At 45.6% G+C, this 22,216-nt stretch overlaps 1 protein-coding gene across 1 annotated transcript in view; it reads right to left on the bottom strand.

The window, feature by feature from the left end:
• LOC121282595 (protein phosphatase 1H-like) overlaps positions 1-20,297 on the bottom strand; it is a 37,983-nt gene extending 17,686 nt beyond the window's left edge. The window contains exons 1-2 of the mRNA XM_041196362.1: positions 19,986-20,297; positions 1,997-2,126 (exon numbers count right to left, since the gene is read on the bottom strand). Coding sequence (XP_041052296.1) covers positions 1,997-2,126; positions 19,986-20,224 — 369 coding nt within the window. The 5' untranslated portion in view covers positions 20,225-20,297. The remainder of the gene's footprint in view (positions 1-1,996; positions 2,127-19,985) is intronic.
• Between the last annotated feature and the right edge of the window lie 1,919 nt (positions 20,298-22,216).

Raw genomic sequence — 22,216 nt, 5'->3', positions numbered from 1 at the left:
TCTGCCCTTGCACCTTCCTCTCCTTCCCAGAACCATAATAGGGACCCCCTTGTCCTTACTTTTCACCCCACCAGCCTCCACATTCAAAGGACCATCCTCCGCCATTTCCGCCAACTCCAGCATGATGCCACCACTAAACACATCTTTACTTCACTCCACCCTGTTGGCATTCCATAGGGATCGTTCCCTCCGGGGCAACCTGGTCCACTCCTCCACCACTCCCAAGACTTCATCCCCCTCCCACAGCACCTTCCCATGCAACCGCAGAAGGTGCAACACCTGCCCCTTTACCCCCTCCTCACCATCCAAGGGCCCAAAAACTCCTTTCAGTTGCTTCACTCTTCCCTCCATCCCCACCCCTTTTTTTATCCCCTTTTTTCAATATTCATTTTCATTTTTTATTTTTCATTTTTATTGTTTTATCCCCACCTTTTATCCTATTCCCAATCTTTTTTCCCATCCCCTCTCCCTACCCCACCCCCACAAGGGCCATCATGTTGTTCTTTCCAGAGTGCTTACCCTTGTCCTGCTATTATCAATTCTGCTTTCTGAGCTTAATGCCATTACCAGCACCTCCTTTAGCCCTTACCACTACCATTAACACCCCCTTGTCCTTTTGTTCATGACATCCCTGTTGATCTCTCCCTTGCCCCCACCTATCAAGGCCTTCTATCCAGCTTCACCTGCTCCACCTCCCTTTAAACAGTATAAATTTCATCACAGTTTTACTTCTCTTTAGCTCTGAAGAAGTCATATGGACTCAAAACGTTAACCCTGTCTTTCTCTCCACAGATGCTGTCAGACCTGCTGAGTTTTCCCAGCATTTTCTGTTTTTGTTTCAGATTTCCAGCATCTGCAGTATTTTGGTTTTATCTTGGTGATGGAGCTGATGTTTGCGCCAGGAACAGCAGCTTGTTAAGGGGCTGGTTACCATTTAAGACACCTGCTGACGCTCTTTAAAGAGATTGTATGGCATTTTGGTGGCCAGTGCTGCTCCTAACACCCTCTCCTAACGGTGACCAACTACTGGGGAGTAAACATGGCATAAATCTCAATTTCAGGTGTCACTTAAATGGGATATTCGCCGTTTCACATTCATTGTTGCTGCAGCCATGAAGGGAACATTCTGAGGAACTGACAAGACATCACCAATACTTCAGCAACATTTATTCCAGAAATGCTCTTTTTAGCTGAAGTCCTCAGAGACTGTCTTGCACTTCTCCAGCTTATTGGACACTTTATGGGAGTGACCAGGAGAAACGGGGAGCTTGGTCATTGGCACCTTGCTGAGGTTCCCATTGGTTTGGAGGAGGACGGGAGCAGAGGTAGGCTGAGCAGCAGCAGGAGAGGGGGACAGGAGCAGAGGTGGAATCATTCTCCACTGTGAGTGCAGGGCATCCCTCCATCTCTGCACTGCCAGGGCTGAATCACAGAACCTGTGCATACTGTCCCTCAGTGCCTGAGCCATCCTGTCTGTTGTCAAGCGCCAACCAGAGCACACCATCCCTTCGATGGAAGTGGATGTGTGGAGCCCACATACACTGCGCCGCGAAAGTTGTGCCGAATCAGCGCTCCAGTGCTCAGCCTGCAGATTTCGGGTTTAGTATCTCCCGGCCAGTTCAAATCCTGGAAATCAGCAATTAGGATCAGAATGGCATACGAAATCTGGGCTTTCAGATACTGAAATCATTTAATTTATAGCGACTGTTTTCACACTTTGGCCAAAATACTCTCATGACTAAGGTAGAAACACAGGAAGCAAAAGATAAAACTGAGACACAACTGAACGGTGACAACTGGTCAAGGAGCAAAGGCTCAAACCAGGAAGAGGCAAGTTCAAAGGGTCAAGAAACACTGGAATCATTTGAAAATAGATGAAATGATGTGTTGGGGCGGGGGGAATCTGAGGGGTGTGGGGGCAGTGTAGGCTCTATATGGATGGGTGAGGCAAGATGGGCTGGACAGCTTTCACCCATTTGTCGACGCCCTTGCTCACCTTGTGCGCCCTCCCATCACATTTGACTGTCTTGGCTTCAGTGCTGTTCTTCCGATCGCCCTTCTCCACGCAAACTGTTTCTCGAGCAGCTTGGTCTTCGTTGAGGACACTTTTTCCTGCGTTAATTACTCTTTGAGATAAAGAAAAAAGTGAAACAAAATGATGGCTGCTGGAGCGATTGTGGAAGTCAGTCTCTCAGCTGTCAATGTGGCGATCGCCTTTTTAAAGACAACTGCTAGTTAAACGGGTGATGGGCATTGACTATCCCATCTAAACAGAATAAAAAGGCACAGCTGGAACACTTTGTGTGGAAGCTACTTGGAAATCAGTAGCACTGAGGAGCTGTCTTGAAAATAAACCAGCTTGAACCAAAAGACCAGCCTAGATTAATTCTTCCACTACAACCTCTTATTGTGATTAACATAGTAGCAGCAGATGAACGTTAAGCTTTGCTGATTGATTGCTGTATATGAAGATTTCTGTCTCAATCCTCTGAGGGGAAAGAAGTGTACTATTGCTGACAATTTAAGAAACATGGTATATTATGAAAGGGAAGGCCAGAAAGAGTGGAAAAACCTGACAAGGTAATAGGGAGTGATGGGAAAGTAGTAATCGTGCAACACAGCAATCAAACTGTTAGGGTACAGTCTTCACAGTTAATTGGTACTGGCAATACCTTTACAGGTTCTGAACAGGACATAGAACGTGAGGAGGCACCATGCACTTCACATACACATACACTGGGTAGTTATGAGGAGCAGACGATGACAGATACAGGGCTGACGATATTCATCCAAAAAGGCAACTACACAAAGTAGGAACAAAGGTAACATGCATGCCAGAAGGGGCCAGTGTGTGGAGAGATGCCACTATCATAGTATCATAGCAGGGAGAGCAGGGAAGGCCACTGGTAAATACAAACATTGGCTAAATGGGCAGGATGAAGGACAGGAGACAAGACCTATCAATTGGCAAACCGAGGTAAAGATGTGGAAACCCAAAATGTGCAGTATGAGTTCTGACAGTGGACCAGAAAGTGGTCGTGACCCTAGAAAAAAATCATGGACTTGCAAACAGGGTTCTGCTCGCATGGGAGAAAGATCATATAGTAGCAGTCCAGAAAGGGAGAGGAATGTGAGTAGAGTCTGTAGCTTAACAAGAACGAGGACTAGAGCACAAGTTAGGAATCTCAATAGAAGTAGAAGTCCTTATGACCGAGAGATTCTAGTAGCTGCTAATAAATTGGAAAGTAAGCTGATAAAGGAAGCCAAACAGAAAGAGTTAGAAAGTTGGAAGGAATTTGGGGTATATTCTGAAATGCCTGACAAAGGACAACCAGCTTTATCTCTCAGATGGATCTATACAGAAAAGGTACTCACATATGGCACATATAAGGCCAAAGCGAGATTAGTAGCCTGAGGCTTTGAAGAGAGACTAGGAGATCAGGATGTCAGAGTGGACTCGCCTACTGCAGGGAAGGTGAGTTTGAAGATATTTTTAGCTATTTTGGCATCCTATTCCTGGGAGCGCAAATCAATTGATATAAAGGCTGCATTTTTACAGGGGGAGAAGTTTCAAAAGGAAGTTTTTTTTTAAATCACCCAAAGAAGCTGGGGATGTAGAAGGAAAGCTATGGAAATTGAATAACAGTGTTTATGGACTGAATGATGCGTCAAGAGTATGGTATTTTTCTGTGAGGCCTGTCATGTTGTAAACAGGTTGCATTCAGTTAAAGGCAGACCCTACAATGTTCTACTGGTACCATAAGGAGAAACGAGCTGGAATCTTTATTGTGCATGTTGATGATTTCCTGTGGGGAGGATCTGTAGAATTTGAACAGTTGGGAATCGAGAAGTTAAAGAAGGAATCCCTGGTCAGAAGTCAGGCTTCAGGGGTCTTTAAATAGATAGGTTTAGACATTAAGCAGAGCAAGTTAGGAGTGACATTGAATCAACAATCTTATCTAGAAAATGTTAATCATATCCCAATAACTCACAAAAAGAGGTTCCTGCTACCAAGGAAGAAACAGAACAGTTGAGAAGTTTGATTGGGCAGTTGAACTGGTGCACTCAGACTAGGCCTGACGCTAGTTATGATGTGTTGGAGCTGAGTACCATGATCAAACATGCTACAGTTGAGCAAGTGCTGAGAGCAAATAAACCACTTAAAAAATTACATTCCGAGAGATGTGTGCTCAAGACTCCAGCCTTGGGTGATCCAGAAGGTATGAGGTTGGTGATTTTTAGTGGTGCTCCACATGCCAATCTTCCAGATAGGTACTCTAGCACAGCAGGGTTTATCATATTCTTGGTGGGAAAGAGTGATAAATATTGCCCGCTGGCTTGGGAGGCCAAGAAAATAAAAAGGGTGGTGAAAAGCACCTTAGCTGCTGAAACACTGGCTTTGGTAGAAGCATTAGATATGGGGGCTTCACTTATTCAATATACTGACAGAAATATTATATAAAGGTGCAATGTGGGAAAGGTCTGCCCATAAAGCATTATGTTGATAATCGGTCTCTTTAGGACAACGTTCATTCCACAAAAAACGTCACTGAGAAAAGGCTAAGAACAGACCAGAAATGTTAGAGAGAAGAGAGATCTCTAAGATACAAAGGGTTGACTCAAGTCACCGGCTATCAGACTGTTTTACAAAAATAAGTGCCTGCTCTAAGAAATTATTAAATGTATTAAGTGTATCATGGGAGTTAATTTGCTGCTTTAACCATTCGTATATCATCAAGAGAAGCTGTGGATGGAAAGGTGGACAGACAAAAGTGCAACTCACAGGACGATGCCATGGCAGACTTGGGAATAAGAGGAGGCTATTCAGCCCCTTGAGCCTGTTCCATTATTCAGTTAGAATATGTATTAAATGTATTGGAAGAGGCATGTCTTATGTTATAATGATGCAATGGGAAAAAAACTTTTTTGTTTTATAATTGTTTACATATATTTGGTAAAAGAAAAACGGGAATTACAGATGTGACGTTATTTCCTTCTGTTTGTTTAAAATAAAACGTTCTTTAAGAATTTTTTTCAAAGTTTTAATTTCAAAAAAAGAAGAGGGGAATCTGTCAATGCGGCAATTGCTAGTTAAACAGGTGATCGGCATTGATTATCCCATCTAAACAGAATAAAAAGATACAGCTGGAACACTGTGTGGAAGCTATTTGGAAGTCAGCAGCACTGAGGAGTTATCTTGAAAATAAACCAGCTTGAACTAAAGGACAAGCCTGGATTAATCTTCCACTACAACCTCTTGTCGTGAGTAACATCAGCACATGGATAATGGCAGTCAAGAGAGTGCACATTGAGCAAAGCACATCTTCTTGGGTACAGATCAGCGTTGATCTAACTGAATAATGGAACAGGCTCAAGGGGCTGAATAGCCTCCTCTTATTCCCAAGTCTGCCATGGCATCGTCCTGTGAGTTGCACTTTTCCACCTTTCCATCCACAGCTTCTCTTGATGATATAGGAATGGTTAAAGCAGCAAATTAACTTCCATGATCCCTACGTTATAACAGTGATGATACTCCAAAAGGACTTCAATATCTGTGAAAAACTTTGGGACATCCTGAGGTCATGAACAGCGCTATGTAAATGCAACTTCCTTTTCTCTCAATGTGGGGTTGATTAATTGCTCTTCCTAAATGGCACTTTTGGGTCCATGAACAGCAAATCGCTGATCTGATCCAGGATGCCATCTGAGCAAACATGTCAAAGAACAAAGAAAAGTACAGCACAGGAACAGGCCCTTCAGTCCTCCGAGCCTGCGCCGATCATATTGCCTGTCAACTAAAACATTTTGCACATCTGGGGTCCATATCCTTCTTTTCCTTTCCTATTCATGTATTTATCAAGCTGCTTCTTAAACACCACTATCGTACCTGCTTCCACCACCTCCTCTGGCAGTGAACTCCAGACACTCACTACCCTCTGTGTAAAAAAACTTGCCCCGCACATCTCCTCTAAAGTTTTCTCCTCTCACCTTAAATCTATGTCCCCTAGTAATTGACTCTTCCACCCTGGGAAAAAGCTTCTATCTACTCTGTCCATGCCACTCATAATTTTGTAAACTTCTATCTCCGTCGCTCTAGTGAGAACAATCTGAGTTTCTGCTGATGTTTTTCAGATGGGTATCTGAAGGAAATCCTGGCTCATGTGATATTCAGGCTAAAATTAGCATTGGCCTTGTAGAACCTAATGACCACTTCCTGTTGCTACAGTTCTTAACTCCTGACAGTGTAAAAGCTTCAATCGTCCAGCCTCTGTGCCATGAGTGACTATTTAAAAAAAGTCCCCCCTATGGCACTTATAACGTTAGAATCATAGCTCTTTTGCAAATAGGCCATTTGGTGCATTATGCTTATGCTGGCACGTTTAAAGAGCTAACCAATTAGCCCCAGTCCCTCTACTCTTTCATCCCTTTCAAGTACTTATCCAATTCCCTTTGGAAAGTTATTACTGAATCTGCTTCCACCACCCTTTCAGACAGCACATTCCAGATCGCAACTGACTGTGTAAGAAAATGTCTTATCTCCACCTCTGATTCTTTTGCCAATTATCTTAAATCTTTCCCCTCTGGCTATTGATTCTCCATACAGTAAAAAAAAAAGTTTATCCCTCTCTACTCTATCAAAACCCCTCATCTGAAAATGAAAAATGGTAATCCTGACAGTGCAGCATTCCTTCTTTCTGCACTGGGAACGCCTGCCGAGATTTTTGTGCTCAAGTCTCTGGAGTGAGAGTGAAAATCACAACCTTCTAACTCAAGAGGTAAGAGTGAGATAGAGACAGAGAAAGAAGCGAAAAAAAAGGGAGAGAACAAAATAAATAGAAAGAGAGAAAGAACAGAGCAAGCAAAGTGGAGAGAGAAAGAATGGGGAAATAAAACACTCGAGTAACACTGGCAGTGAGTACTTGTAATAATGAATCACTTTAATAAAACAAAAGCAAAGGAAATGAGTTGTGACTGTTCAGTCTTTCTAGTTCCTCTCTTTCCATGCAGAAAGCCTCATCACTTGACATTGTGGTGTGTGGTTTTAGAGCCCAGTGATGTTCAGGCCCAACATTTACAATGGGATCTGTCAACAAGCCCTTGATGGAAGCTGTTGCCTTAAAATAAACTATAACTGTCACAATGGAACATGGCAAGAGATCAGTAACTTTATTTATTCCTTATATTAGTCCACTCCTCTCATCACAGGACAGCAGTAGGAAGAACAGGGGACCCTGAGACATGCGCACAGAATCCAGCTCTGAATTGTTAGAGGGTGTGACTCAAGTGGGATAAAGACCAATTATTTCGTGTTCTTTCATATTGCCTCCATGCTGTGTTCATTCACGTAGCTCAAATGCGAAAGGATGAAGTTTATTCCATAAAGAAAAGGTTTGAGAGATCCAAGGCTGGGTCTCAACAGTGAGGATTTACAAAAAAAAAACTTGAGCTTGTTATTTTAATTTGAGGGGGAAAAAAGCTTTAAATTACTGCTGAGAAAGAAAGACATTTTTTTAAATCTGATTTACCATTGCTTCTGTATAATTTTATTACCTAAATAAATTTTGATTAGTTTTTAGCCTGTGTTATATTTCAATCTGCATGGTGCTTTCTGCAAGTTTAGAAAGATTCTCTCTAAGTTTTCATTTTTACCTCTCTGTCTGCACTTCACTTTGGCCATATTACCCCAGAGAATAGAAGGATTTATTTTTGTGCTTAATGGCAACCCTACAACTTGCAATTATATAGTGCCTCTAAGGGATTCAATCATCCCAAGATGGAATAAGAGAAAAGCTGACCAAGGCAAAAGATGAGACATTAGGAAGTGACTAAAGACTTGGTCAAAGAGGCAAATTATAAGAAGGGTCTTCAAGGAAGGGATGGAAATTGCAGAAGATTCTCTGGCTAACATTAGATAGATAAGGATGGAACCAAGGGAGGAACAGCATTGGAAGGGGATGGTGAGATCAACTGCCTCAAAGGCTACAGACAGATCAAGAAGGCTGAAGAGGGATAGCACACCTTAGTAATAGTCCCAGAGAATATCAATTGTGACTGATTATGAATATCTCTCCAGTCTCGAAGGGGCAGAAACCCAATTGGGGAAGTTCAGATAGGGAGTTGTAGGAAAGGTGGGCACAGGTTTAGAAAACTGCTTTGCATTCAAGGACTTTGGAGAGGAAAGGGACTTTGGAGGAGGGAGGTCGTTTGCAAAATATTTCACACAAAGGCTAAGCTTCAATGCATAGGAAGTGTGTGCTCACTAACACTGAAATTTGTGGTGCGTGTGCATGTGCACAGGTCTGTGCTAGGAAGTCACTTGCATTGCAACTACCTCCACTTCCCACTGCTTTCCACACCACCAATAATTTACTAGCATTTTTTTTTTAAATTAAGCTTGGTATCACCAAGCTTCCTGGTTTGACCACCTTGCCCTTTTAACCCTGACAATACCCTACATTGTGCCCAGTCACCCAGGTTGCCCAATACAGAGTGATTGAGTAACACAGAGCATTAGAGTGACAGACTGCAGGGGAAACAGCTATCCAGTTAGAATGGGCTACCTCAGTAACGCACTCACCACTTCAATCCTGCACCCACCGCTTCAATTTCAGTGCTCCTGGCTCAATAAGCAACACAAGTCAGATGAGGACCCGAATCCGTAACCCTGCTTCCCCAAGCCGCTCTCCCTTTAAACATGGTGCTCTTATTTATAGCACAGAATTTAATAAAATCAACAGGACATGACTTATTATTTGGTTCAGGATCCCATGGCATTATTCAAAGACTGAACCTCCCAGTACAGTACTGACGGAGTGCTGCACTCTCGGAGGTGCCATTATTTGGATGAGGCATTAAAACCAGGTTCTATCTGCCCTCTTGGGTGAGGGTAAAAGATCCTATGGTACTATATTGAAGACGCGCATGGGAGATATCCACGGTGTCCTGGCCAGTATTTACCCATCAATCAACATCACAAAATCAGATTATCTGGTCATCGTCATATTGCTGTTTGTGGGAGCTTGCTGTGCACTGTGGCTGTCGCTTTTCCTATATCACAACAGTGGTTACACTTTGTAAAGCACTGAGAGATGTCCAATTGTGATAAGCGCTACCAAAATGCAAGTCTTCCTTTCAGGAAGGTCACAGGCCAAATGATTCTATGAGCCTGGAGGGAATAATCTAGAGACTTCAAAAGGCACCAAACATTAATTCATCTATGTAAATTAAACATGTGACCAGTTTTAACCAACAGTCATGTAAAGAAATGGAAAATGAAGTATGTTCTGAAATTGGAAACTGAAACACAGAAGAATAAAAATAGGAAAACAGGGAAGTCTTTATTCACTCGATTCTGTGTTTTTATCTCCCCCAGATTCCGCATAACTAGCACCAGGGGGTGGATATGAATCACAATAATGTATCTCAGCAACTCCAGTGGGGGGGAGGGGGGGTGGGAAAGTAGCCTAGAAGAGTAAAGAAAGCCACAAATACTTTTCATCCCAGAGAACCCCAGGGTTCCCACAGCAGCAGTTCCCTGCATTAAATGGAGTCAGTCTTGTTGAAAGCACAGGCGGAAAACTGAAGGCTTGGTTAGCTGAACGTGTGACCTACTCTCAAATGTGTCGTGCTTTATTTACACAGAACAAACTGATTCTGCAACCAATCATCGTTCCAGGGAAACATAAAAATTAGGGATTGGGAGGAAAACACATTCACCCCGTATGTGGGAGAAGACTGCAGAGAAAAGGAAAGAGCACCCAAGAGCAGGAAGGTGCATTTACATAGCACCTTTCATGATTTCAGGGCATCCAGTAGCATGTTATAGCCAATCAAGTACTTTAGAAGTATGGTCGCTGCTGTAAAGTGGGAAAAGTGACAGCCAATTTGCGCACAGCAACTCCCCACACAGCACTGTGACATCATTATCAGATAATCTGCTTTTTGTAAGTTGGTGGAAGGATAAATATTGGCCAGGACACCAAGGAGAATTCCCCTAATTCTCTTTAAAAATAAGTGGCCTTGGGAATGTTTTACGTTCACCTGAGGGGCCAGGTAATGAGATACCTAAGCCCTGAAGGCAATGCAGGGACAAGTCACAAGACGCCCAGGATCAGAGTCCTGATGAGGAATGCCTGAGGAGTCTCAGGTTTTCTGCTTAAAGGAGGGGACTGAGATAAATAAGATATAACTGGTACGGGAAAGGTAGATTTGAGACACTACTTCAAACTAAACCCTGACAGTAGTTCAAGGGTCAAACTGGAGAAAGGTAAACTTAGGACTGATATTAGGAAGTAATTCTTAATGCAAAGGAATGGACTTTGACTATGAAAACAGACATCACAGATAGAACTGGTTTCTGCAATGGGTAGGAGAAGGACAAATAAGGAAAAATAAAATGCTCAACTCCCCCTAGTGCCTCACTATTAAAACTGGGGATAGATCTTTCTAATATCACCAGTCAGAGCTTGTTATCTCTAGACTGAACTATTCCGCTGCTTTTCCAGCCTCCCTCCCATTTTCCACCCTCCATCAACTTGAGCTCACGCCTAAAACTCTGCTGCCCACATCCTAGCTTGTACCAAGTCCCATCATTCCTGTGCTCGCTGAACTGCATTGGTTCCCAGTCCAGCAACGGCTCAGATTTTAAATTCTCATCCTGGTGTTCAAACCCTCCATACCTCACCTCTTCCCTGTCTCTGTAATATCCTCTAGCCTGCCTACCATCCGAGATCCCTTCACTCGTCCTATTCCAGCCTCTTGCATATTCCCCACTCCCTTTCACTCCACCACTGACGGCTGTGCCTTGAGTCATCTAAGAGCCAAGCGCTGGAATTCCCTTCCCAAACTCCTCCCTTTTTTAAGGCATTCCTTAAAATCTCTCTATTTAACCGGGCTTTTAGTCATCCCTCTGAACATCTCCTTCTTTGACGTGGTGACAGTTTTTGTCTGATAACACTCCTTTCTATATTAAAGATGTTATATACATGCAAGTTGTTTCTCTTGGATCATGGGCCTTTTCTAGATGGAAAGGTCAACCTAGGTCGAACAATCGTCCTTATTTGAATCTATCTTGTGACACTTCAGCTTTAGGGAGAGAACGAGAAAAATAGATACTTGTTTTCATTCACACTACCCTTTGTCGTGGTGTTTCTCAGATCTGGCTTGCGATAGACCCACGTCACCTCAAACCTATTTAAAGAGTTGCTTTATTATCACCAGAGACACAGCTGGAGGGCGAGAGCTAATTTTCCACTTCTAACTAACTCAATGCCGCCTACGGATAGAGGCTTCTTGTCCACAGGGAATCATGCAAGCTCGTGTGAAGATCTGCCTCAGCCTCCACATCAAACCTGGCCAACAGCAGAGAGGGAGAGAAGGAAGCAAAGAGACAAGGAAAGAAAAGACAAACTTACAGCACGTTTCACAATCTCGGGATGTCCCAAAGCTCCCTACAGCCAAACGAATTGCTTCTGAAGTGTGATTACTGTGTCAGTATTGGAAATACAATTGGGCTGTTCTAGAAGATTTCAATGCATGACCCCTCACCTCCAACCACAGCCCAACTTTCCTGCTATTGGTCACCTAACGTGCCCATCCCCGCTGCACATAAGCACTTTCTTGCCTGATTGGAGGATTCTTGCCTGTCCGTTGCACCTGATTTCTCCCAACACCATTGTTTGGTTAACAAAATTGTTTAAAGAAAATGCTCCAATGACTTTTCTCCTGGGAATTTGTAGGCAGCAGCATTCAAGGCTAATTTTTAATCCCTGGAGATGGGCAACCCTGCAAGAGTTGGCAACTCCTAGCGAGGTCCCTGACAGTGTATTTCCATCCCCAGGCTAGCATGGTTCCCTGGGTGCCTGGGTGATGTGAGGGAGCATGCATCCTGAACATTAGATCAACCTCCACCCAGGCCTGAAGATGCGACCAGGATGAGGGGGATCATGAAGTGGGGGGAGGGAAGCAGGTGGCGAGAGGAGGAGCCTGTTCACCTCTCCCGCCAACTGAGCAAAACGTCTAGCCCTTCCTGCATAGGCCAACATAAGTAGAGCAAGTACCTGGGTGAGGTGGTGGGAGGGGTCACCGGGGGTCAGCTGTTCCTTTCACAGAGTCAGAGGTGTAGGAATTTGTCTTGGGCAGTATCCCATTACCTCACCCGCCCCTCCTGTTATACACCCCATCTAATGTTCAGTCCCATTGCCGCTGTCACGCTAACAAATTTCTACCTCAGCACATTCCAAAGGAGGGATGAGCAATATATATGAGGAACGTTTGAGGACTCTGGGTCTATACTCAATGGAGTTTAGAAGGATGAGGGGGGATCTGATTGAAACTTACAGAATACTGAAAGGCCTGGATAGAGTGGACGTGGGAAAGATGTTTCCATTAGTGGGAGAGACTAGGACCCGATGGCACAGCCTCAGAGTAAAGGGAAGACCTTTTAGAACAGAGACGAGGAGAAACTTCTTTAGCCAGAGAGTGGTGAATCTATGGAATTCATTGCCACAGAAGGCTGTGGCGGCCAGGTCATTGAGTGTATTTAAGACCAAGATAGATAGGTTCTTGATTGGTAAGGGGATCAAAGGTTACGGGGAGAAGGCTGGAGAATGGGGTTGAGAAACTTATCAGCCATGATTGAATGGCGGAGCAGACTCGATGGGCCGAATGGCCTAATTTCTGCTCCTATGTCCTATGGTCTTATACACCAGCCTTGGCAGCAACATCCACATCATATCAGCAAATTATTAAAAAGACTTTCTAATTCTTTGATGTAGGCATTGCCCATCCCTAATTGCCCTCAAACTGAAATGCTAGGCCATTTCAGAGGGCAGTTAAGAGTCAACCACATTGCTGTGGGTCTGGAGTCACATGTAGGCCAGACCAAGTAAGGTTGGCAAATTTCCTTCCCTAAAGAATAAGGGTTTTTACAACAATCAACGATAGTTTCATGGTCACCATTATTGGGGTTAGCTTTTAATTCCAGGTTTTTATTAATTGAATTTAAATTCCACCAGAGGCCGTGGTGGGATTTGACCCCATGTCCACAGAGGATCAGCCTGGGCTTCTGGGTTACCAATCCAATGCCATTACCACTACACCACCATAGTGAACATAGGGAATGAAAAGGAGAAAAAATTCTAAAAGGAATTTGCTGGCTGATGTACAGGTAGCATGCAGCACTTGTTCAGGCCTGTAAATTGTTGATGGTTAAGGTGCATTAATCGCATTTGTCAGCACACAGAGGAACTTCAATAGGTTGCAGTAACAACAGACAGAGGGCCCTAGCCAGCCCTGCACACATGGTAAACACTGTCCTATCAAAATGATCAGAGAAGTGGGATGGTTTCAAATAGAAGCAGAGCATGTGATGTACACTGATCTTTTCCTGATCTCGCCCCTTCAGGCATAAGCCTTGCTGGGTTGGCCAGTTTTCTTGAGCAGCGGCGCAGCCTGGATATTGGGCAGGACCCCACCCTGGGCTATGGCAACCCCACCCAGCAGCTTGTTGAGCTCCTCGTCATTGCGCATGGCGAGCTGCGGGTGGTGGGGGATAATACGGGCTGCATTGCCGGCCAACTCGAGGGTCTCGGCCATCAAGTATTCGAGGACAGCGGCCAGGTAGACGGGGGTTCTGGCGCCCTCAGGCTCGGCACAGTAACCCTTGCGCTGCAGCCGGCGGATGCAGCCGACAGGGAACTGGAGACTGGCTCTAGAGGAGACTTGGCCTTGGCGCACCCTTTGCCTCCAGTTCTAACGCAGCCAGAGACCTTGTTGTTGCCTCTGCTGAAAGCCTTGTTTTAAGATGTCATTTATCCTTACTTAAGGAGCACTTGAGGAATCACAAGCAGGAAAGTCACAAGGGGAATGAATGGTGAAGGCATTTCACAGAGGCAAGAACAAGCTGCAGTTATAACCAGAGCCTGCAGCTACAGTGTAGTCCTACTAACACTCCTCTGTCACGTGAACTCCGTCTCTCACAGCTTTCTGCAATATCCAGGAACTAGGTTCACCACGAGCAACTGAAGTGTCTTCTCAGCACAAAATCCAATGTTTCACTGTAAAGAATCCTGAGCCTAATCAAACCAAAGTCATCCCTCGGGCAAACTCCAATCATGGATACTTGACTTTGTAGATCGCTTTACCACACTTCTCAAATATCTGAAATTGTTTCACAAACAGTGAACTGGCATTGGTGGCAGGTGGTCAACATCCACATTCACACTAAGTCGCACTCAGCACTAACCATTCACCATCTCTCTTAACATCTCCATTGCTTTCTGGGTTGTCTGACTATCCAACTTCTGGTCTGGGGCTCATAATTCCCTCCAGCTAAATACAGAAGGGAAGTCCAAAGCCATCATTTCTAGCCCACACCCCACTCCTCCCCCTGCACTATAAACTCCATCTCCTTCTCGACTGTATGAGACCGAACTAGATAGTTCACAACCTCAGCGTCCTCTTGATCCCAAGAAGAGCTTCTGATCCCAGACTCTCTCCATCACAAAGACTGCTTATTTCCACATCTCCACATTACTCAGCCCTGCCTCTGTCCCAGTCTGTTCACTACAGAAACCCTCATTCATCCCTTAGTCACCTCCAGACTTGCTTGTTCAGTCAGCATCCCATCCTCTTAACCTCTATAAGCTGTAATTCGTTCAAACTTGTACGCATCCTGCATCACTTACTAATCATCCCGGTCTTGCTGACTGATATTGACTCCTGATCCTGCAAATTTCCCATCCTAGTGTTGAAATCCCTCCATGGCCTTCCCTCCTCCATATCCTCCAACATCCTCCAGCCCCCATCACAGTCACTGTACCACTGATCCTTTGTTCATCCTCGACTTCCCTCACACCACCACTGGCAGCCATCCCTCTAGCCATCTAGAACTAAGCTCTGACCAAAACTGTACACAGGACTCTAGGTGTGGTCTCACCAAATTCCCGAGCATTTGCAGCAAGACATCTTATACTCCAACGCTTTTGTAATACACGCCAACACACCATTTGCCTTCCTAATTATTTGCTTTACCTGCATGTTAACTTCCCACATTGTGTGTGCAAAGTAACCCTTAGGGCAGAATTTAGCCCTTGGCTGGCAGGCAGGCCCTGCTGACTCGGTGGTGGGAGGGCAGCCAACCCCCACCGCCATTTTGAGTGGGCGGGCCAATTAAGGCCCACCCAGCGGCCTGCCGGGGACAGGAAGGGTTATGCGCTTCCTGTGCAGGAGGTGGGGGGTGTGTGGGGAGGGAATCCCCAACTGTCAAAGTGCGCTCTTACGCACATGCGGGTGAAAGAGCGCACTGCTCCCTGAGACAAAGTCCCATCTCAGGGAGATTAGTGAAAGGTAAGTAAAGTCAAAAAATAGAGACATTTTAAAATTATTAACATGTCCTCCTCATGTGACAATGTCACACAAGATGGGACATGTTGATAACAAACTCATAAAACGTATTAAATTTTTACAAAGCGGTAATGAAACTTCGTCCCGCCAGTGGATGAAGTTTCATTAATAATCTACAGGCCACAGGGGCTCCTGGTCTGCCCGCCAGCCTTAAGATTGGCCGGGCAGGGCATTTAACTATCTTAATGAGTCTGTCAATAGCCTTAATTGGCCATTGACAGGTCGGTGGGGGGACAGATGATTTCGCTGTCCACCCGCCTTCCTTAAGATTTAAATGGCCCGGGATGATGTCGGAGGTTCTTCCCGATATCACCCCACGTCATTTTCCCCTCGGCGAGCAGGCCCCGCCCCCAAATCACCAAGGGGAAAATCCTGGCCTTAATCTCTCTGAATACTAATATTTCAAAACGTCAACTCTTTTCTTCTCCACCGATGCTGCCAGACCTGCTGAGTCTTTCCAGGTAATTCTGTTTTTGTTTTGCGACTAATATTTAATAGTTTCTCACCATTTAAAAAATATTCTGTTTTCTATTCTTCCTGCCAAAGTGAATAACCTCACATTACCCCTATCTATATCCCACTGCAGATTCCTTAGGGGCACTTCCCAAAGAGTAGGCAGGTTGGCTCCACCCCCCATACCCACCCCACTTTCAACCCTGACTTCTGAGGGTCCCTACTCCCGGAGGGCAGAGAGTTAAAATTCCTCCTCTCACCATCTTGTGTCCTCCTCACAGCTCACTTTCCTTCCTAGCTTAGTACTGACAGCAAATCGGAGCACAATACACTCAGTCCTTTCATCTAAGTCATTAACGTAGATTGTAAATAGCTGAGGCCCCAACACTGATCCTTGCAGCACTCCACTGTAATAGCCTGCCAACTGGAATATGACCACTTATCTCTAGTAAAAAAAAACAGAATTACCTGGAAAAACTCAGCAGGTCTGGCAGCATCGGCGGAGAAGAAAAGAGTTGACGTTTCGAGTCCTCATGACCCTTCGACAGAACTTGAGTTCGAGTCCAAGAAAGAGTTGAAATAACATTTCAACTCTTTCTTGGACTCGAACTCTTTCTTGGACTCGAACTCAAGTTCTGTCGAAGGGTCATGAGGACTCGAAACATCAACTCTTTTCTTCTCTGCCGATGCTGCCAGACCTGCTGAGTTTTTCCAGGTAATTCTGTTTTTGTTTTGGATTTCCAGCATCCGCAGTTTTTTTGTTTTTATCTCTGTACTTATCTCTAGTCTCTGTTCTCTGTCCGGTAACCAATCCTCCAAGTATAGGGTTTATTAACCCCAAGAGCCCTTACATTGTGTAACAAATTTCTTCACGGCACCTTGTCAAATGCCTTTAGAAATTCCAAATATACTACAGCTCCCTTTTATCCACCTTGCTGGTTACAAAAACTTGATTAGGCTTGTCAAACAATTCCCCTTTCATTAAAAAAAAACCTCTCTGACCAATCATTACCCTTTTCTCAGTCTTCCGTTACCACTTCCTTAATGGATTCCAGTATTTCACGTTTTGCAACAAAAAATTGCTTCATGTCCTTCCGAAAATCTACTCAATATACTTTGCCCCAGAATCTTATCCTTCCTCAGTTGCTCGGTGGAATTAGGGAAATGTCATAAATCCCATCCAATTGCAAGAAACACCAGCGTCCGACATCCCAATCGATCAGATTTCCTTTCACCGTCCAATTTGAAAAAGGGCTTGGCACAAACACATGAAAATGCCTCAAACGATTGTCTAAGTAGATCATTTAATGCAAATGGATTCTCGTGTCGGTCTCTCCAGGAACCAGTTCATCGGCCACGCAATTAACATTCTTTCCTCCTACACTCCACAGCCTATTAAAAATTCAAGATTGGCGTCAACATTCTGATTTATCTCATCTTCTGCCCTGCACTTCTCAACCTCAGGGATGCTCAGGAATCCTGGCTTCATCCAACTAGACCTGGCTCCATCACCAGTTTAATTTAAATGCCTCGTGGAAATAACAGGAAGGCACTGAAACAATCAGTTCAAAAACTTACCTCAATGCACTATTACTTTCCCATTAATTATTGATTTTCCAAAATAGTTTCTCTATTTGTCTTACTCATTATCCATCTGCTAGTTGGGTCTGGGGGGGGGGCTAAAAAAAAGGGCTTTTCAGTCAGATCTCTTTCTCGCACTGCAGCCCCTCCCCTCCCCTCCTCCGATTTGGCAGGAGCCCCATTCCCTCCTACTGCCCGGATGGAGTCTGAGGTTCTAAATATTTCTTTAGTTAGAATAATGGGTTACTGTAAAAATGCAGGGTCCTAGCTCCAACATGGCCTAGGAAGCTGCTCGGCTCACCTTGCCAGCGATGCCTACATCCCAGGAAAGAATAAAGAGAGAAAAAAAAACAATCACCTTTCATCTTCTTAAACACTCCAAGTTACCACCCTGATAGTGAGAATGACTCGTTACACTTAATGTTTCATCTCTGAATCAGGAGGTCATGCATTCAAATCCTGCTTCAGCACCGCAATGCGTAATCCAGACAAACACTCCGCAGTTGTAGTCGTGAGGCCTTTCCACACTATCAGAGGTGCTGGCACTCAGATGGGACATTAAACCAAGGCCCCTCATACCCTCTCGGGAGGTGGAAGAGAAAGATCCTGTGGCAACATTCTAACAAGAGCAGGGGAACTCTCCCTGGGCCAATATTCATCCCTCAACCAACATTAGAAAAAAAAAATAAGGAAAAGGTAATTAATCTCATTGCTGCTTGTGGGATCTTGCTGTGCACTAAACAGCTTCCGAGGAATTTCAAAGCGACTCATTCGCCACAAAACGCAAATGCGAGAAACCGCCAGGCAAAAACGTCTTTATTTTCCCCTTTTCCTGTCTGTCAAAAGTCACAACACCAACCTTCTCAATAATGGTGATTAAAACCGGTGTGAACATCATCTGCTAATATTCATATTTCCAGTCTAATTCAAAAACATCAACAGTGAACACTACCCACCCACCCATCTCTCTCTCTCTCTCAGAGCTGGCCACTTAAAAGCAGGCCATTCAGCCCCTCGAGCCCATCCTCCCATTCCATTAGATCACGGGCTGATGGCTACCTCAATTCCATTGCTCCATAATCCCTTGTTATCCTTAACCAACAAAAATCTTCCAGTCCCACTCTTGAAAGCTCGGCATCCACAGCTTTTTTTTTTGGTGGTTGGGGGGGGCGGGGGGAGTGTTTCAGATTTCCACCACCTTCTTGTGAAGAACTGCTGCCTGATTTCACCCCTGAAAATGCACCAAAAAACCCAGGCTAACATTTCAGTGCAACGCTGAGGGAGAGTGCTGCTGCCCAGACAGAGGAGCCAGCTTTCAGATGAGGCATTAAACCGAGGTGCTGTCTGTCACCTCAGGTGGACATAGCCCATGATTATTTTGAAGAGCGCGGTGGCTGAGGGGTGGGGGGGGGTGGGGGGGGGGGGGGGGGGGGGGGGGGTGTCTCCCTAGTGTCCAGGCTAAAATCCACCCCTCAGTCAACACGGCTAAAACCAAAAGAAATTCTCAGGTCATCTATCACATTGCTGTTTGTGGGATCTTGCTGTGCAGTGTGGCTGCCATGTTTCCTTCATTACAACAGTGACTACACTTGAAGAGTGCTAAATTGGCTGTGAAATGTTTTGGGATGTCCCGAGGTCATAAAAAAAAAGACACAACAGAAATACAAGTTTGCTTTTTTTCCCTTGAACATCCAGGCTGTAAAGATAACATCCCCTTGTTCTCAATTAACCACCGCCAGAGAAAATAATTTCTCTCTATCCACTCGTTCTAAACACCTCAATCAGAACACCCCCGCAATCTTTTATACTTAAGGGAATACGAGCCAGATTTAGAAAACCTTTCCTTATAACTTAACACTTTAATTCTCAGAGTTATTCTGCTGATTCTACACACACAGGCAGTTTCACTTTTCTTAAGGAACTAAGCTTCACAGAAAATACTGACGAAGAAAAAAGCTGCCAATAGACATCAGGTAGCTAGTTTTTCTTACAGAATGATACAACACTGAAGGAGGCCATTCAGCCCATCATGTGTGTGTCAACTCTTTGAAAGAGCTATCCAATTAATCCCACCCCCCCCCACCCCCCACTCTTTCCGGGTAATCTTAGAAAATGTCCCCCCTTCAAGTATTTATCCAATTCCCTGTTGACAGTTACTATTGAAACAGCTTCCACCACCCTTTCAGGTAGAATATTTCAGAGCATGGCTTAAAAAAAAAGTCTTTCCCTTCCTGCTTCTTTTGTCAACTATCTTCAGAAATCTGGTTACTGACCCTCCTGCCTACACAGTTTTTCCCTACTTAGCCCATCAAAACCCATCCATGGTTATGAAGACCCTGATCGAACCATCCCTTAACATTCCCTGATCCAAGCAGAACAATCCCAACCTCTCCAGTGAAGGCATTCTGCCTAATTCTGAGAGTAAGTTTAACGCTGCTTTCTCCCCCTCGCTCTCTCTCTCTCTCTCTCTCGCCAATATTTATTTTAAGAGAGAAAATTCAGTCAAAGCCACCCCTTAACTATCCCGAGTGTTGCTTTGGACTCACTCGGCGTATCCTGTATCCCAGGGCAGCAGCTTCCTCCTCTTCCTCCTGTCCTGCCCGGGGACCAGGATGGGTCTGCTGCTGTGATCCGCCGCTCGCTCACTCTCCTCCGGACTCAGAAACAGGAAAGCCGGGCGGGAGTACTTGGATTTGAGGCTGGACTCCGGGCAGCTCCCGGGGCTGAAGCTGGAAGCCGTGCCCCCGACCAGCTGGGCGACCGCTGCCTTCACCCGGCTGATCATCGTCCGTCCGTCAGTCCCTCCGCCCGCGCGGCAGCGCAATCGCTGCGCAACTCCCGCTCCGCCCCATCTTGGTGAACAGGCGGGCGGGCGGGGGAAGCGGCGCTCGCTACTTAACCCCGCCACTTACCCCACCCTCTCCTGGTCTCCAGCCAATAGCTCATCCCGCCCCTCCCCCCCCCCCCACCCCGCGGGGGAGCGGGAGGAGGGTTAAATTTGGGGGAGGTGGAATTATGCAGAATGAGAAATATGGGGAAATGGAGGGAACATATTGGAGGGGGGGGGACGGGATGGGAGGGGATATATGGGGAGCGCAAGTTAAGAGGAGAGGTAATAGGTTGGATGGGGTGAGGAGAGAGGTAGGGGTGAGGTGGGGAAATGAGGGGGAAGGGGGTTGACGAGGAGCGGTAGATGTGGTGATATTGGGATATGAATCGATAGGTGTGTTGGGGCCAGGAGGTGAGGAAGTGGGGAGGGGAGATGCTGGGATGTGGGGTGGGAGTGTGAGTGAGTGAGTAGGTAAGGGAGATGTGAGTGTGGGGAGGCTTTTAATTTATTTGTTCATGGGATGTGGGCTTCGTTGGCCGGGCCAGCATTTATTGCCCATCCCTAGTTGCCCTTGAGAAGGGGGTGGTGAGTTGCCTTCTTGAACCGCTGCAGTCCATGTGGTGTAGGTACACCCACAGTGCTGTTAGGGAGGGAGTTCCAGGATTTTGACCCAGTGACAGTGAGGGAACGGCAATATATTTCCAAGTCAGTATGCTGTGTGGTTTGGAGAGGAACATCCAGATAGTGGTGTTCCCATGCATTTGCTGCCCTTGTCCTTCTAGATGGTAGTGGTCCTGGGTTTGGAAGGTGCAATTGAAGGTGCTTTGTTGAGTTGCTGTGGTGCATCTTGTGCACATTGGTACATACTGCTGCCACATGCACTGGTGGTGGAGGGAGTGAATGTTGAAGGTGGTGGATGTGGTGCCAGTCAAGTGGGCTTCTTGTCCTGGATGGTGTCAGCTTCTTGAGTGAGTTGGAGCTGCACTCATCCAGGCAAGCGAAGAGTATTCCATCACACTCCTCTGTGACTGGTAGATGGTGGATTCCTGACTGTGTCTTGTAGATGGTGGACAGGCCTTGGGGATGGAGGTGAGTTACTCCCTCAGAATTCCTAGTCTCTGGCCTGTTCTTATAGCCATGGTGTGTCTGGTCCAGTTCAGTTTCTGGTCAATGGTAGCCCCCAGGATGTTGATATTGTGGGATTCAACGATGGTAATGCCATTGAGTGTCAAGGGGAGATGGGGTGGATTGGATGGGAGAAGGGACTAGGAGTTTGGGGTTGGGGAAGTATGTGTGTGAAAGAGAAATGAATGTGAAGGGATGGGTGGTTGGAAGATGGGAAGTGGGAAGGGGATGAGAGCTCAGGAGGGGGTAGGGGGGGCAGCAGTTGGGAGAAAAGGGGAGTGGAAGGGGCAGTGGGGAAGAGTGTAGGAAATGGGGAGGCGTGGCAAGATGGGGCTGTGGGGATGAAGATGAGGGTGGAGATTGGAGCAGGAGGAGCAAGAGTTGGGGATAGGGATGGGGAAAGAGTTTTTGGAGTGTAAAGAGTGTGTTGTATTTGGAGGTGGGGGGAAAGGGGAGGATCGGGGGGAGGAGTAGAGGGATTGTTATGAGGAGAGTGGGGGAGAGAGCTAGGAGGGGAGATGAGAGTAGATGTGAGGGAACGGGAGGTAAGGGGAGAAGTGCGGAGAGAATAGGAGGATGGAAGCAGGAGGGGAGGGAACTGCATGTGGGAAGATGGAGGGAACCCCAAGGTTAGTGAAAGTAATTATAGCAACTTTACTACCACCATTTCTAGACCAGTGGATCAGGACCATGCTGGACAGCCATGACGTTGTATTTGAGGTTGTTTATGTTCCCCTTTTGAGTTCTCAGGCTGTTAAGTAGGGGCATCATTGCTTTACAGAATCAGATATTCCAATCCACAATGTTTATGTTTGTCCCAAC

The sequence above is a fragment of the Carcharodon carcharias genome, chromosome 9 (assembly GCF_017639515.1).
Source record: "Carcharodon carcharias isolate sCarCar2 chromosome 9, sCarCar2.pri, whole genome shotgun sequence".
Lineage (NCBI taxonomy): Eukaryota > Metazoa > Chordata > Chondrichthyes > Lamniformes > Lamnidae > Carcharodon > Carcharodon carcharias.
The sequence above is the reverse complement of the archived record's forward strand: the minus strand, read 5'-3'. Positions and strand labels throughout refer to the sequence as shown.